Source organism: Podarcis erhardii (assembly GCF_964252035.2).
Source record: "Podarcis erhardii genome assembly, chromosome: 9".
NCBI lineage: Eukaryota > Metazoa > Chordata > Lepidosauria > Squamata > Lacertidae > Podarcis > Podarcis erhardii.
In genome coordinates this window covers 49,267,077-49,283,077 of record NC_138512.1, presented here as the reverse complement: position 1 = coordinate 49,283,077, position 16,001 = coordinate 49,267,077, and the positions used below count along the sequence as shown (strand labels likewise).

At 37.8% G+C, this 16,001-nt stretch overlaps 1 protein-coding gene and 1 long non-coding RNA gene across 6 annotated transcripts in view; one reads left to right on the top strand and one right to left on the bottom strand.

Moving 5' to 3' along the window:
• The window catches only part of LARP1B (La ribonucleoprotein 1B), a 28,695-nt gene that overhangs the window by 10,737 nt on the left and 1,957 nt on the right, over positions 1-16,001 (top strand). For 3 of the 5 annotated variants that reach the window (XM_081876077.1, XM_081876081.1, XM_081876078.1), the window contains exons 8-18: positions 5,024-5,168; positions 6,013-6,187; positions 7,016-7,185; positions 8,729-9,100; positions 10,446-10,590; positions 10,956-11,167; positions 11,522-11,628; positions 13,438-13,598; positions 14,130-14,274; positions 15,204-15,313; positions 15,405-15,532. In XM_081876077.1, coding sequence (XP_081732203.1) covers positions 5,024-5,168; positions 6,013-6,187; positions 7,016-7,185; positions 8,729-9,100; positions 10,446-10,590; positions 10,956-11,167; positions 11,522-11,628; positions 13,438-13,598; positions 14,130-14,274; positions 15,204-15,313; positions 15,405-15,532 — 1,870 coding nt within the window. The remainder of the gene's footprint in view (positions 1-5,023; positions 5,169-6,012; positions 6,188-7,015; positions 7,186-8,728; positions 9,101-10,445; positions 10,591-10,955; positions 11,168-11,521; positions 11,629-13,437; positions 13,599-14,129; positions 14,275-15,203; positions 15,314-15,404; positions 15,533-16,001) is intronic. The other 2 variants (XM_081876079.1, XM_081876080.1) reach the window with 1 other exon arrangement.
• Positions 4-11,495, bottom strand: LOC309349837. Its single transcript, XR_014160206.1, has 3 exons — positions 11,213-11,495; positions 5,582-5,620; positions 4-3,356 (listed from the first exon to the last, which is right to left on the bottom strand). It is a non-coding gene; the product is annotated as an uncharacterized lncRNA (long non-coding RNA).

Below are 16,001 nucleotides of genomic sequence, written 5' to 3'. Positions count from 1 at the left end.
GTAGACTGCTCTGTGTTTATGGTGCAGGTGGTTGGGGAAGCAAGATGTTAAACTTCGTGCCTGTACAAGACTACATTCATTTAATAAGCCAGTGGTTTCAAATAAACCTGTGGCATAGGTTGGAAATGCTACAAACATTTCACTGTGAACTTTTAATAAGAACAGGTCTTGAGTTTTTTGGTGTTATAAACCACATGCAATCCATGTATATACATCCTTACTCCATTCTGTCTGTGGCATTTTGTTGACATTGTAACTTAGGTATGCTTGTGTTATGGTATAGTAAGACTGTGTACGTATGAAAACTTTGTAATTATGTTGGCTTGGAAGTAATTTTGCCATTCTTAATTTTTCTTTCCAAAGTACTTATTGGTGCTTTGCCATTGTGTTTGAATTGAAGAAAACATATTGTATATAGCTATAAATGGAAATATTCCATTGTATTTCAATGGGTTGTGAAAAGCCGTTTGGAAGGCTGGTTATCCAAATCCCTGGAGAAAATTATTGCTGTTGTTATTATTAATTAAATTTCTGTACTGCCCTTCATTCAAGGATCACAGGGTGGTTCAGAATTTTCAGATTGTAGTGAAGGGTTTATGAATTACCATATTGCACACCCTGTTTTGCCATAGTTTAATGGTGGTTTTTGTTGCTCTTGCATTTTATGTGGCTTGTTGCTTGCTTGTTTTGTTACAGTTAATGCAAATGAAAAAAAGAAAAATAAATTTGGTTTATTGGCAGATAGACTCTGGCTTGAGGCTGCCAGTTTCAATTTTTCCCAGTTATTGTTGCTGGGCCTTGTGAAACCTGACAGTTCCATGTCACATTAATCAGCTGGCTTCCACTGCCCTCAGACACTTCTTCTTTGTGGTCAGATTTCTGAGCTTGCAGTATAGAATCCAGATCCTCTAAGGTAGAACATGATGATGTCCCCCTCTGATGCTCAGCACATTGTTAAACCAAATATTGGTCATATCTTCAAGTTCTGCTATTAATAGTAGGATTTAGTCAGATATCCCAGTAGTGGTTAAATTATTCACAAAGTCTCCTTAATTAGTTTGGAAATTTCCAAGCCTTATCATGGAATGTGCTACTGTTCTTGGAATGTTAGAGGCTTTTTTCACCTTCCAAATAGTTTGGAAGGTTTTACAATTTTCTAATTGGGTGTCTGTCCAGCCTTTTGTTGCAATAGGTATTTATTTTCTAAATTATTAGGTACTAGAATTTCTGGACTGTGTTTACAGATTCTGCAGCCATATTGAAATAAAGCGTTAAGACAAGTTAGAATATGCATAATTTAATTTCTAGTATTGCTAATTATAGTTTTAATTAAATAGCTGGCCTTGAAACCTTCCTCCCCCAAGCGTTCTATTTGTTCTTAATTGGGATAACCTTATAAGAGAGAAAATTAATATAAGGTGCATACATTGTTGTTGTTGTTTTTTAAACACAACCATAATTTGCATTTGTTGCCATAAACTGCACTTCCTTATGTTCTAAGAGAAACCTTATCGGAATCATTTTGAAAATTAATATAATTGGTTCCATTCTGAAAATAGAATTCAGATAAAATGAGTTTCTACCTTATCAGAGTTCTGAATGTTGTGTAGAATTCAGAGCTAAAATGATTATGTATTTTTGTCATCAATATTGATTTGTTGCCTTCCATGTTTTGGAGGAAAAGGCCTTTCTTAAACTAGAACCTTGAGGGTATGTCTTCTTCCTTTTTCGTAGTTTGGTAAAGTTATACTACCTATGTAATGTTGTGGCATATTTCTGGCTTCAGTGGGATTGAGGGATATTATTTCAGATAATCAGTAGTTGGTTTCAATAAGCTATAAGTCTGTCTTGAGCTAATTTTCTTGGGGGCTCCATATGTATATTTTGACACTTTTCGAACCATATGCACTCTTTGCTCTTGAGAGCATCTCCGGAGCCTTTATTATTAACTCACTTATGGAAATGTATTTTCCCTTTCTTTCTGTGTTCCATATTTTGGACACTTTCCAACATTTCCCAGAGATAAGAATCTTGGGTGTCTTACAAGCTCATTCAAACACTTTTGAGAGCATTTTCTAGGTGACCACTGTGAATATAAACCAAGAATTTTTACTTCCCAGATGGACTTTAAATTGTCACTTTGTAGAAAAATGTATGCTGCTTTAAGGCAGAGAATATGCTAGTATCTTTAGGCAGTTTCTTTTTACTTGTGTATCTTTCCAGCTTACTGAAGTACATGCATATCTTCCTGATCTTTTCAAACCTCATGCCCTTCTTTTACCCACATCTTTTAATGTTTGTCTTTTATCGTATAGGATATGCATCCCATGGTGGTTTTATGATAGTATAAATTAATCATTCTAAGAATTGCATTTTGTAACCTAAACTTTTTTCCCTTTCCATGATAATGCCATTATAACTATTACTATTACTCTATGAACATAATATAAATTTAAAATACAGTAATAACATTATTATTAATTATTTATTTATACACCGCCCATCTGGCTGAGTTTCCCCAGCTAATGCTACTTTGAGGTAGTTGAAGGAAGGGCCACTAATAAACTTAATTCCATTGCATGACTATAATAGTGGCTACTACTGTACGCTCATAAGGGCCTTCTGGATCAAGCCAATGGTCCCATCTAATCCAGCATCCTGTTTTCACAGTGCCCCATCAGGTGCTTGTGAGAAACACACAAGCAGGACCCAAGCAAAAGAGCACTCTCCCTCCCTCTCATTTCCAGCCACTAGTGTTCTGAAGCAAACTGCCTCCATGGTCTCCAACCGTGGAAGCAGAGTGTAGCCATTGAAAGCTATTGATAGTCTTATTCTCGAATACTGAAGTTACACATTATTGATGCAAGGTAGAGAGAAAATAAAATGACTATTTTTTTAACTTGGGCATTTACTTCTGCACTGTATTGAAAACAGGGATAAGATCAGCATGTGTACCCAACTGTGCAGTTTGTTTTGTTGCAAATAATTATACATTCTAGTCATATGATAATGCTTATCTTAGTAGGTGTGTGTACTCTAATTGTATATTACACCTGTTCTGTATTTCTATACAATAGCTGTTCTTAGTTGGGGTGAAAAAGCATTCTACTGCCTGATTGAAGACAGGAAACGCTTAATAGTTTGGCTTCTGCTGAGTAGACTCCTGTTCATATCCTGGTTTTCCTGAGAAGGAAAATCTCTTCTATGCCCTTTCTTCACTTTAGCTGGCTCTTCTTTCTAACCTGTTAATTTTTCAGCACCTTTTCTTTTTCTTATCTTTGTCTTATGGAAGAAACCTGCCTCCATCTGCCTGCCTTTCTTGTTTTCTCTACTCTTGTGGCTCTTCCTGAGAACTCCTGCAAAGACAAAAATCGAACATGCTCTGCACATGGAGAAAGAAAAACAACCCAAGTCTGTCAAACCTGTGAATAAGATGCTGCCAAATCTGGGTTTGATGTAGACTGCTTTGATCTAGAGTCCTGTCAGATTTTGAAATTATAAGGCTTCCTTTGCTTCTAGTTTCATAACAGAACATTCTAGGGTGAACTCAGAAGCAAAAAGTGACCAGAAAACATGAATGACGCTGGTTTGTCAGACCTGATCGCAAAAACAAAGGTGTGGAGCAGGTGGGAATTTGTCCTACATGGAAGCCCAATAGCCATCTAATTATTGAAGACTGACAAACTGAAATGGAGGGCATTTCTGAAGTACAAAATAGACCCTGCTCCTCTAAGCCAAAATTGCCCAGGCAGGGAGAAGTTCTTCCTTTGATGGATGAAGCAAATAATAACTTCCCAAAGCTGTGCATTTTATCTGATTTTGCCACAGTCAAAACAGGCTTCTGAAACGAAGCATTCCTCAGAGGAATTGCCCTAATACATTCCTTCTCTTCATCTCACAGGCAGTTCTCAACTCTGCAGATGTTTTCAAAGGATGGCACAAGCCAGCTTGAGGATTTATCAGAAAAGTCCCTCTTGGTAGCTCTTGCTAAAGTAGATGGAGAAGTGTGTATGTTTTTCAACTTCCAAAATAGCTACCAGAGAGGGTCCCCTCTCTGTAACCCATACAAGACAATTTAGAATACATGTGTGTCTGCAAAAGCTGTTCTTGACCAGAGATTCTGGCAACAAGTTTTCTATCTGTAACACGAGCCCATTGTCTTTCCCCCAAGATATAGTTTCACTTTGGCAAATCGAGTTTTGTTGGTTGTTTTTTCATCCCAACTGTGAATGTACTATTGGCTACTTACTGTGAAAGGTGCAGTCATACCTCGGGTTACAGACACTTCAGGTTGCGCGTTTTCGGGTTGCGCACCGCACCAAACCTGGAAGTACTAGAATGGGTTACTTCTGGGTTTCAGCACTCGTGCATGCGCAGAATCGCTAAATTGCGCTTTGCGCATGCACAGAAGTGCCGACCCATGTGTGCGCAGACGCAGTGCTGTGGGTTGCGAACGTGCCTCCCGCACAGATCACGTTCGCAACTCGAGCGTCCACTGTACTTCTTTCTAATTGGGGTTTGAAAAGCAACCAAGCTTCAGTGGGCCCAACGCATACCAGGCTTCATTCTCTCCTGTCCTGAAGCATCTCTCAGTCCTCAGTCAAAGCACTCAGTTTTTGCTATCTTCTTCCTGAGATTCCCTCTTCGCTCCTTTTCCGCTGTTTCTCCCCACAGAAGCAACCCTCTTTGCTTTCCTCTTTAGGCCTTTAGCAGACAGCAGTGAAACTAACAAGTTTACTCAGCAAAGCTGGGGAAGGAGCTAACAGTCTGTCTTCACTCAGGCTAGCATAAACCATTCCTATGACTGCTTTTACTGGTCATGGTAAGTGAAGCAATGGTACTTTTTTATAAGTTATTTTATTATTATTTAATATTCACAGTGGTATAGGACAATATCTTCAAAAAGTTAGTAAAGTGAGAAAACAAATATTTACTATAAAGAGATAAGTAAGCCAGCTTTGATGAAGGGTGATGGTAGTTTAGAAGAACATAGTGGGCTAACCAAACATTCTTCTTTATTTAGTGAGTATTATTTCAGTGTAGAAAACTTGGAAAGAGACTTCTTCTTGAGGAGAAAGATGGACCAACAAGGATTCTTGCCTATTTCTTTGATTGCCAGTTTCCATCGTGTGCAGGCTCTTACTACAAATGTTAGTCTAATATTAGAGGTAAGCCAATTTCAGTTTTTAGTCCCTACTGTAATATAAATCTTTTTTGGGGGGGAATATTTTTTGGAACCCTGAATTAGAAACTTCAACAAAGCTTGGTTCAATTTTTTTGTCTAACCTAAAGCTACTTAATGCTTCAAAATCCAGTTTTTATAAAATAGTACATTTGAAATCAAAAAATACAAAAGCATTACATGTCTAATATGCAAGCTGATCAATATAAAATGAATTTCAGCATATTTTGGTTATTTCACTTGCCATTGAAGGCTGTTAAATGTAGAAATTTAAGAAAATAAATGTGGGAATTCTAAATTACTTTTCCTCGGAAGGGTGAAAAATACGTGCTCCTTTAAAAAAACACAAACAACCAGTAATACATCTTAGTAAAGCAGAATACGTTATTGGCTCCTTACCAGAAAGAAGAGGTACATTGGTCCTTCTTGGTATCAATCCTACATTGTCAGGAATAATTGAAACAATTATAAAATTCATTTTGAAAGAAATAGGTTAGAACATACCCATTGGAACTATAAAAAATAAGTCAAGATGTGGTAGCACTTTTGGGGTGGACTTTCTGTTTCTAAGTGGAAATGTATGATCTCTCAGACTGTTGCAAGATTTAGGAAACAAGCAATCTCTGCTCTTGGATATCCCTTTGATACAAAGAAAAATAGATAATCAGAAAGGCATTGTTGGCTTCATGATGAAATGTGAATCCTATTGATAAGCTAAGTATGTTTTCTCTGTAGAAAAGTTATAATATATATGAAACAGCCATTTAAAACAAAAAAAAGTGTTATACAACATTACAGTTTATTTGTATTTATATATTTGTGTCATTTAGGCTTTAAAGGACAGTACAGAAGTAGAAATAGTGGATCAGAAGATGAGGAAAAGAGTAGAACCAGAGAAATGGCCAATTCCAGGACCCTCTCCACGCAGACCTCCACAAACAGACTTTTCTCAGCTTATTAACTGTCCAGAATTTATACCTGGCAAAGTTTTTGGTTCACATACTGGTAAGGTATTTTTATTTCTTTTCCCACCTAACTCTGAAAAACATGTGAACTTTTGTAGGCTGAGGGCATGCACATAACTCCCTTTCTTGTGCAGTAGGCCACCCCCATTCTACTGTCCCACTGTACTGCTTGAAGTTTGATCTTAATCCAAGGGAGCACTAAGTTGAGGGTTCTTTAGGTGAAAACATATTTCCTATCTTGGACAATGAACAGCGTGACTTCTATAGCAGTTGCCTTCCTTTTGATGACACTTGAATATGCAGGTAGATTGGCTAAGGTGGCAATAACTGCACTAGAATAGATCCTTCATGAGATTTCCTTTCCAGCACCAGCTGCTGGGATATCCCAGGGCCTGGACTGCTTTGTCTCCCCGGATAACTACCAAGACACTTGTTTGTTGCTGCTTTTTGTTTCCACTCTTTCTACCTGTTTTTCAAGTTGCCTGCCACCTGGTAGACCTTCTCTTGCCATGTAGTTCAATTAATGGTTGTAGTTATCTCCCATAACTGGGAATGATTTCCTCTCTGGTCAGTGATATAAGTTTTGTTGGCCTTGATATCTGAATCAGAGGAGGAATCTTTCTTATTACTGTCCTACCAACTAAACAGGAGGGGAACATGACAGTAGATCAGGGAATGATTCAAAGTTCCAGTTCTACACTTGTCAGCTACACCTTACATTTTAAAATATTCTGTAGACTTTAAAACACATATCAATAAGGACATGAATGGAAAAATAGGTCAACTTCATAAAAGAAAAATAGTAAGTCAAACAATAGTAAACAATAGCCTGATCTGTTCTAAATACAGAAATAATTTTCAATCTTAGAATCTGCACCAAGTTCTCCAAGAATGGGAAGTCTAACTACTAAGAAAAGCACTGAAACAAGTAACCTTCAAACAATGTCTAAAGGATTATCTACAAGCTTGCCAGATCTGGACTCTGAACCTTGGATAGAAGTTAAAAAAAGACATCGTCCATCCCCAGCAAAGCCAAAGGTATTGTAAGATGTTCTAAGTTACGTGTCTTCCGGATACTGTAAAAAGTATTTCAGGATAGTTCTGTACCTTGAATGCTAGATAAATAAGGCACATTCAAATGAATTTAGAATTGGTGATAAAATGAGATTACAGTGGTATCTTGGCTTAAATTCCTTCCGAAAAATGTGGATTGAGACATGGAATGTAATGTACCATGACTTAGACCAGGCATCCCCAACCTTCGGCCCTCCAGATCTTTTGGACTACAATTTCCATCATCCCTGACCACTGGTCCTGTTAGCTAGGTATCATGGGACTGAGTTGTAGGCCAAAAACATCTGGAGGGCCACAGGTTGGGGATGCCTGACCTGTCGAAGTACAGCCTTCAGGCCATCATAACTTTAGCAAATATATTGTATTCTTTTAGTGATTTTGGTCTCAAGCACAAATTGTCTCTGTCTGTAAATTACTCATTTTATTCACCTTTACATACTGTTTTCCAAAGTGCCTCACAGTATTTTCTTTTTTTTAAAATAGACATATGCTTTGTCCTTGAGCTTAAATGTGAATAAGGGAGGAACGGTAGAGGACGGAGATCAGCTTGACAATGCCACAATTACATGCCGAGTGGTATATAGGCACTTGAATCCATCTGTGCCCATGTTGATATGATAGTCTTTTGCTGATTCTTTTACTTGAATTGAAATGGGTTTACTTTCCAGTGGCTTATGGTTCACTCACTGCAGTAGGGGCTAGTGTCCTTTCCCTTATTTCTGCATTGCTAAAGTAATGGGAACAAGAGCAGCACTTTCTGGCAGGGAAGGGTAGACAAGTTCTGCACAGTTGCTCCTGCTGGCACTAGACTGGTCTTCACCTTGCTATTGTGTTTTTATTAGGAGGGAGGTACTTAAAGCTACATGGATCCATCATTGGTACAGTAGTACCTCGGGTTACATACGCTTCAGGTTACAGACTCCGCTAACCCAGAAATAGTACCTCAGGTTAAAAACTTTGCTTCAGGATGAGAACAGAAATCGTGTGGCGGCGGTGTAACGGCAGCAGGAGGCCCCATTACCTAAGGTGGTGCTTCAGGTTAAGAACAGTTTCAGGTTAAGAACAGACCTCCGGAACGAAGTAAGTTCTTAACCCGAGGTACCACTGTACATGTGCTTGCATTATACCCCACATCTGTGGAAAGCAGCCATAAGTGACATGCTACTGAATTTGTTTTGGGAAAAGAGAAGAAAAATATGTAAATCATGCCAGCCACAATCAAAACATGCCAGCCACAATATTGAAATCAGGAGGCTTAAACATGTTTGGCGCTCTGTTGAATTGTGGCCAGTGTTAGAACTCTGTTACACTATAGAACTATTTTTTGAATTGAGTTGTAAGCCTAAGAAAAAAAGGTGTGTATGACTTGGGATGCTGAAACTGCTATTCCTGCAGTTAATTCCTCTGTTCATTTTATTTCCAGTTAGATACTTTCCCAATATTATTTCAAGAAGTGATAAATTAGCTTTGATTCACTGAAAGTGTGAAACACTTTTGCCTTTTCCAGGAATCTGTGCCTGCAATTGAGGAGATGTCAGGACAGCAGCAGCCACTGCCTTTAGAGGAACAAGAACAGGAAGAACTTGATTTTTTGTTTGATGAAGAGATGGAACAAATAGAAGGCCGAAAAAATACATTCACTGAGTGGTCAGATAGTGATTCAGATTATGAAATTGATGATCAGGATTTAAATAAGATTTTGATTGTAACACAAACGCCACCATATATGAGAAAACATCCTGGAGGAGATCGCACTGGCAACCATGTCTCACGAGCAAAAATTACATCAGAACTTGCCAAAGTTATTAATGATGGCTTATACTACTATGAACAAGATTTGTGGACAGAACAGAGTGAAAATGACTGCATTGCCTTGAAGGTAATTATGTTAATGAATGGTTAATAAATAGGTATTAAATGTTTATTGAATCAAATACATCTGTCGTGGGCTCAGATTATCAACAGTGGTAAATTAAGTAGAAATCCATATGCTAATAAAGTTTTGGTCTTTTTGTACAGTGGTACCTTGCAAGACGAAATTAATTCGTTTTGCGAGTTTTTTCGTCTTGCGATTTTTTCGTCTTGCGAAGCATGGACTTTGGAAAAGCTTCAAAAATCACCAAAGTCTTCAAAAACCTCAAAAAAGGCGTGCTATGAGTTGCTCCTCGAAGTCAAGTCGCAACTGCACCCCCTGAATGCACGGTTTTAAGAAAAAGGAAACAAACTTGCAAGACAAAGGAAACAAACTTGCAAGACGTTTTCGTCTTGCGAAGCAAGCCCATAGGGAAATTTGTCTTGCGAAGCAACTCAAAAAACGAAAAACTCTTTCATCTTGCAAGTTTTTCGTCTTACGAGGCATTCGTCTTGCGAGGTACCACTGTACTTGCGTTGGTAATACTGGAATTTAGACTTTAAATGAATGAAATAAATCAATTTTTGAGCTAGATCAATTTTAAAAGATAAGTGACATGTTTGCAGAAGAACAAGATACATTTAAATTGAGAAACTAATGGTTTAGAAGTCATTTGTCTGGTCTGTCTAGGTTTTCTGTTACTATCTTTTTCAGGTTCAGTGTTTAAAGCAGGTCTTTTCCTGCTTTAGGCACAGAATCTTGAGATCAAGGCATTTTGTTCTTAGATTTTTAAGTGAAATTACTGTGGGTTTGTGATATTACTCAGTGTGTGGAACATAGCAAGTTTTGTTTATCCAAAGATAATGGCCACCATCGTTGGTGTAGCCAGGATTTACGTTGGGGGGGGACAAGCTTCATGTTACCATTATTTTTATTGATTTACTTGCTGGGGGTGGGCAGCTGCTCCCCTTAGCTGCGCCCATGCCTACCGTTGGCATATAATACTATACACAACTGGAGATGTGAGAGATTAGGGTACAATTTGCTTTTTTCCTGCATATTAAAAAGATGGGACAGTTGGCTGAGCAGCGTTCTTAATCATTCTTGCTATCAAAATCTTTCTGTTTGGCAACTTGTTTGATAAGGGTGATCACCTATTTCAGACATGGGATATGAACCTGGAAGGACTGGTTTTCTTCCATTTTAGTGTTTTACTGTCTTCATGAGCATGACACAGTTTCATTGCACCCTGCTTGCCAGTTGGAATAATTACTAAAATATTAGTAAATAATATGTGATTATTTAACAAATAGTTCATGTTGATATGACTTGTTTCAGCTATTATCCTATAATTTATGATACATTGTTACAGAAGCTTTTATCCCCACTTCAGCAAGAAGTTGAAAACTTTAAGAAGTTAAATCTTATCAGTAAAGAAGAATTTGACAATCTTACGCCTGAGCATGCAATTGATCCAAATCAGGAAGTTCCTCCGGGTCCTCCAAGATCTCAACAAGGTATATATTCATAATGTTGCAAAATTATAAGTTCTCAAGATGGTAGTTGATATGGTGCAACCTGATTGAGAACTCCATGAGTCCTTCACTATTCACATGGAGTTCCAGGTGCTTAGTGGTTCCTGTTCAGCTCGGTTACAAGGGGCTTACTTTATACATACTGAGAGTATATGCAATGAATTTTTCTTACAAATAAAAAGGGGGGACTCTTAATTAAATATTGTTATACTAAGAAGTTAATAAAAGAAAATAATATTAAATTTAAAGAAACAGATAAACACAGAGCCCAGATAAAAGGCCTCGAAGAGCAACAGAAAGCAAGGTGCCTAGTGTTCATCTGTTAATCTGCGGGTTTTTCTGTTTAGACTTAACTGAAGAGCTGGCTTGTAAATTGTTTGGCATCCAAGAAATACCTCCAACGACAATGGCTCGCTCACTGCCAACAGCTGTCCCTGAATCTCCTAGAGTCCACCCTACCAGAACACCCAAAACGCCTCGTACACCAAGGCTACAAGATCCTAACAAAACACCAAGGTTCTATCCTGTGGTTAAAGAAGCAAGATCCATTGATGTTAAGGTAGCTAAATTCTTTCTACATAAACTTTCAGATCATGATACTTACTGTTGTTTCTTGTTGTCAGAGAGCACAGGCTTTGTAACACTTTCAAAATTCCTGCTGCTCAAATATTGTAGTATAGGAAATAATAATTTTGGATTTGACCCAAACTGCTTAATCCACTGTGAAATATTCACACTGTTAACTTCTTGTTTAAAGCTAGGCAGTTGGGTAGTCAAGCTCAACTTTATGACCTCACAATGCATATGATATACAATGTGAAACTTTATGAAACTTGACTTTAATTAGGCTGTGATTCTTCAGAAAAGTGGCACCAGTCACATCAGGAAATTATAATGTTATATTTTATTATAGACACGGAGGAAAAGAAAAACACGGCATAGTACAAACCCTCCATTAGAATGTCATGTTGGCTGGGTAATGGATTCCAAGGATCACAGGCCAAGAACATCTTCTATAAGGTAGCAATATTTTTTTAAGATTATAACTTAGTTTAATCTTCTGTGTTCATAGGATCATTGGAAAATTGCTTAATTACACAATATAACAAAGCAAGTAAGAGGAAGAGAATAATGAGAGGAATGAAATACTCTTAAAAGCTGTAAGGTTTGCACACATGAGCAGCAACTGTAGAGGGAAAGAGCAAGTGCTCACAGCTATTATGTTGGGGAAATTGTTATTTATAAATGGTCGGTATCCTTCAAAATAAACACAGCCCCTAACTACAAGATATGTTCGGGTGTTGCTTGTTGATGAACATAACCTGCAAGCATATATTGTCAGGAGTTTCATAGAAATGGATTCCTTGTATATAAATGTACAGTGGTGCCCCGCAAGACGAATGCCTTGCAAGACGAAAAACCTGCTAGACGAAAAGGTTTTCCATTTTTCGAGGCGCTTCGCAAGACGAAAACGTCTTGCGAGTCTTGCGAGTTTTTTCCCTCCCCCCCTTTTTCTAAGCCGCTAATAGCCGCTAATAGCGCTAATCCACTAAGCCGCTAATAGGGATGCTTCACAAGACGAAAAAACCGCTAGACGAAGAGACTCGCGGAACGGATTATTTTCATCTTGCAAGGCACCACTGTAATGGAAATCTCTTCCAGAACACAAATTCGTATTACACAAAACAGCTTGTGCTTATGAATGGTAGTACACAGTTTACAGGCACTTGCCACATTGTTGGCTTACATTTGTATTGCATCTGGCATCAATATTTGTGAAAACTTCTTTATCTAGTTAAGTGTAGGCATTGTCTCAATAGAATGGCTACATTTGGACAATCATTTGAGATAAAAACAAACCACCTGTATTCGCATGCAGCTGCTTTACTTCTTTTTAAGTGCACGGGGAGGCAACCCAAGTAGCTACATCTGAACTGGGAAGCTAGGATATAAACCCCTGGTTTAAACCAGCTTTCTGGATTGTTTTCCTGCTCATGAAGGTAGGAGTTACATGAAGATGCAGGAGGCTGATCCATTTTTTAATTATCCAAATGCAACCATTGTCATAGTCACAGCAGGGAACAGTCATGAAGTTCCAGGCATAGGACTAAGCAGTAGGTAATACCTGAATGCAGTTATGAAGCCTTCCTTGGATGTATAATAGATAATACTGTGTCATTTAGACTTGTTTTCTGTAGTGGTAGCTAGCGGAGTGTTCTGTGGTAATTCCATATCTGTTGTGCCAGAACTGAAGGGCCTTTGCAATCCTACAGAGTTCTAACAAATTGTCAGAAAAAGCAGAGCTGAATAAAGAGTTAGGTACGGTAGGACATCACACTAGAAAGGGCTTGCTCAAAAGTATATGTAGATCCAAATCTATTGAGTGGGTTTGCTAAACATAAATAATTTTCATTGTACATGCATTATACTCCAGCCTGAACCTTGTGAAATCAGAGCAGATTCAAAAATTTGGGGGGAAGTGTGTGGTATACACCCAAAGAATCTCCTACTTCAAAATGCAGGCAAGAGATGGCATATTTTATGTTTCCATCTGCCCAAAATTCCATTCATGCAAAAAGGTAGCATGATCAGAGAAATATTTTTATTTAATTATGCTTCCTACTATACATTTAAATGTAGTCTTGCCACCTTCATTTTGAAATTAGTGAGGCATTCGGAATGTTCGATTTGACTTTAACTTTGAGGATCGCCTATTGGTGACAGGGTTGGAAAGTTGGTTCTACATTATTCATTAAAAGAGAATGCACAATTACCTATATTCAAAAATGTTCTGAAGAATTTAAGCAGCTTGTCTTTTATTTTCTGTAGTAGTTCAAATGCATCGCCATTGGAAGGTGCTCCACTATCTGGAAGTTACGGCTGTACTCCAAATTCGCTTCCTAAATTTCAGCATCCTTCTCATGAACTTCTAAAAGAAAATGGTTTTACACAGCAAGTGTACCACAAATATCGCCGTAGATGCCTAAATGGTAAAAAATACGATTTTTTTCTTGCAACTGTAACGGGAAATAGCCTTTTGTCTTTCGTTCTAAGTACCATAACCATTTATGTTTTTGCTTTGTGTTTGTTCTTATAGCTTGTAGGATGTCAACAATGTTATATAACTAAATATTTTTGGAAGGGACTTGAATTGCAAATGGGTGCTCCTGCTGAAGTAAAAGGGGAGGCAGTTTTGATTATCCCTCTGTATCCTTTTGCCTTCAGGGCTCAGGAAAGCAAGCAGGGCCAAAAATTGCCTCTTAGTTATCTTTATAGAAAAATCAGGTTTGTGTTTTGATGCCCTGACCTCACTGGAGCATGGCAGAGACAGAAATAAATGAATGCCATAAGCAACTTTAACGTTCACTTTTTTTCAAGCTGTAGTGTAAGGTGTATTGTTTTTTTGTTGCTGTTCTTTTGTGGCATAGATTCATACAAAGCACCTGTTCTGAAGTAAGTAGAATTAGAATGCTAAATAGATTCTTTCATCTTTGCTACCTTATTATTATTTTTGTCTCCAGAAAGGAAACGGTTGGGAATCGGCCAGTCTCAAGAAATGAACACACTATTTCGTTTCTGGTCCTTTTTCCTCAGAGACCACTTTAACAAGAAAATGTATGAAGAATTCAAGCAACTTGCTCTAGATGATGCAAAAGAACACTACAGGTAGTGCTTTGTTTGACTTGTAAAGTCATATACGGTACAGGAACCGAGCGCCAGCTTGTGTAGCAATATTAATGGCATTGCTTTGGTGCTTCTGAAGCATTAGTATAGCAAAATAAAGTGGTTCCAGCTGCAGAATAGAAAACTAAGGTTTCTTTCCATCATTCAGTGTTTACTCTTGAATATGGAGCTTACAACAGACTGTAAAAAATTATCAGATGGATAAGTTAAGAGACTGTTTGCTAGGAATCCTTGGCTGTCCAGTCTTCTTCAATGGAGAGCATCTTTGGGTGCACTAAACAAATGGAAAGATTCTTCTTTCAATGTCTAAATTTTTGCCAGAGTTTTGATTCAAAGCAAATGACAGAAAAACCCAACAGGCAGGTGCTTCCACTGTCTCCTTTTTTTGTTTTAAATAACATAAGATGAGGAATCTTTGTGGGATTATTTACAAATCTGGTTATATTTGATAGCAATATACTCACCACTGTTGTGCTGATCAACATGAAAATAGCTCACACCAGGGCCTGGGCACTGTCCAAAATTAAGTCCAGGGATGTTTCTCCACTATGTAGCTACAGTTAACTAGTGTACGACAGTCGTTTATCATCTAGAATCCCCACCTCCACTTTATCATATCCAAATTCCTTCTGTAAAAGTCATCATGAAAATATGCTGTTCTGTTTTCAGGGTATAGCATACTCGGCAAGAAACAAGGTTGCTGCCTGTACTGAGGGGTAGGGGTGTGTGTGTGTGTGTGAGAGAACTAGCTTATGAAAATTGGAATAGCTGGATAAGCTTCCCAGATTCCCATGGTTGATCCTTAAAGTGATGTTTTGTTGTTGTTGTTTTTGCTATAAGGAGAACAATAAATATGGTAAAACAGCATCAATAGATTTTTGTGCTCTTATTCTTTATTCACTGTTCTACAGATACGGTCTGGAGTGTTTGTTCCGGTTTTACAGCTATGGGCTGGAAAAAAAGTTCAGGCAGGAGATCTTCAAAGATTTCCAAGAAGAAACAAAGAGAGACTATGAATCTGGTAAACACCTTGTTCATAATGGTCTTGTGTAATATTGCTTGACTTCATGCTTAATTAGTTTTAAGATATCTCCAACATGTTCTCTCATTAGGTCAACTCTATGGACTAGAAAAATTTTGGGCTTATCTAAAGTATTCACAGTCTAAAACTCCACCTATTGATCCAAAGCTTCAAGAATACCTCTGTAACTTTAAAAGATTGGAAGACTTCAGAGTAGATGTAAGTGTTCAAGCTATCTCAAGCAAATTAATTTAGTGTGTTAACATTACTGACTGATTAAAGAGACCCCCCCCCCCAAATTGAATGTAAAGTCAACCAACATCTGTTATGGTTGGAGGGTAAGTTTAAGACATTCTGAAATGTAATATGGTCTGAAATGCCAAACCGGTTTGTAGTCATGCTGCACATTTTCTGTTCTGCTTTCTGCATTATGAAACTTTGTGCATGTCATCTGTATAGATAATCTTGGATACCTGACAGTGACAACTAGAGCAAAGCAGGTCTTAAAAGAGAAAATGTTATTGCTGAGTTGTATTTGATACCTTTCATGCAGGCCACATTCCCTTTATTCAAGAAACAATTTCTCATATTTTGGCATGATGTCACTGCACTTCAGCCATTTGGAGTAACCATTAAAAAAACTAGATCATAATAAGTTCTGATAACTGCAAGGGTATAATAATATTTC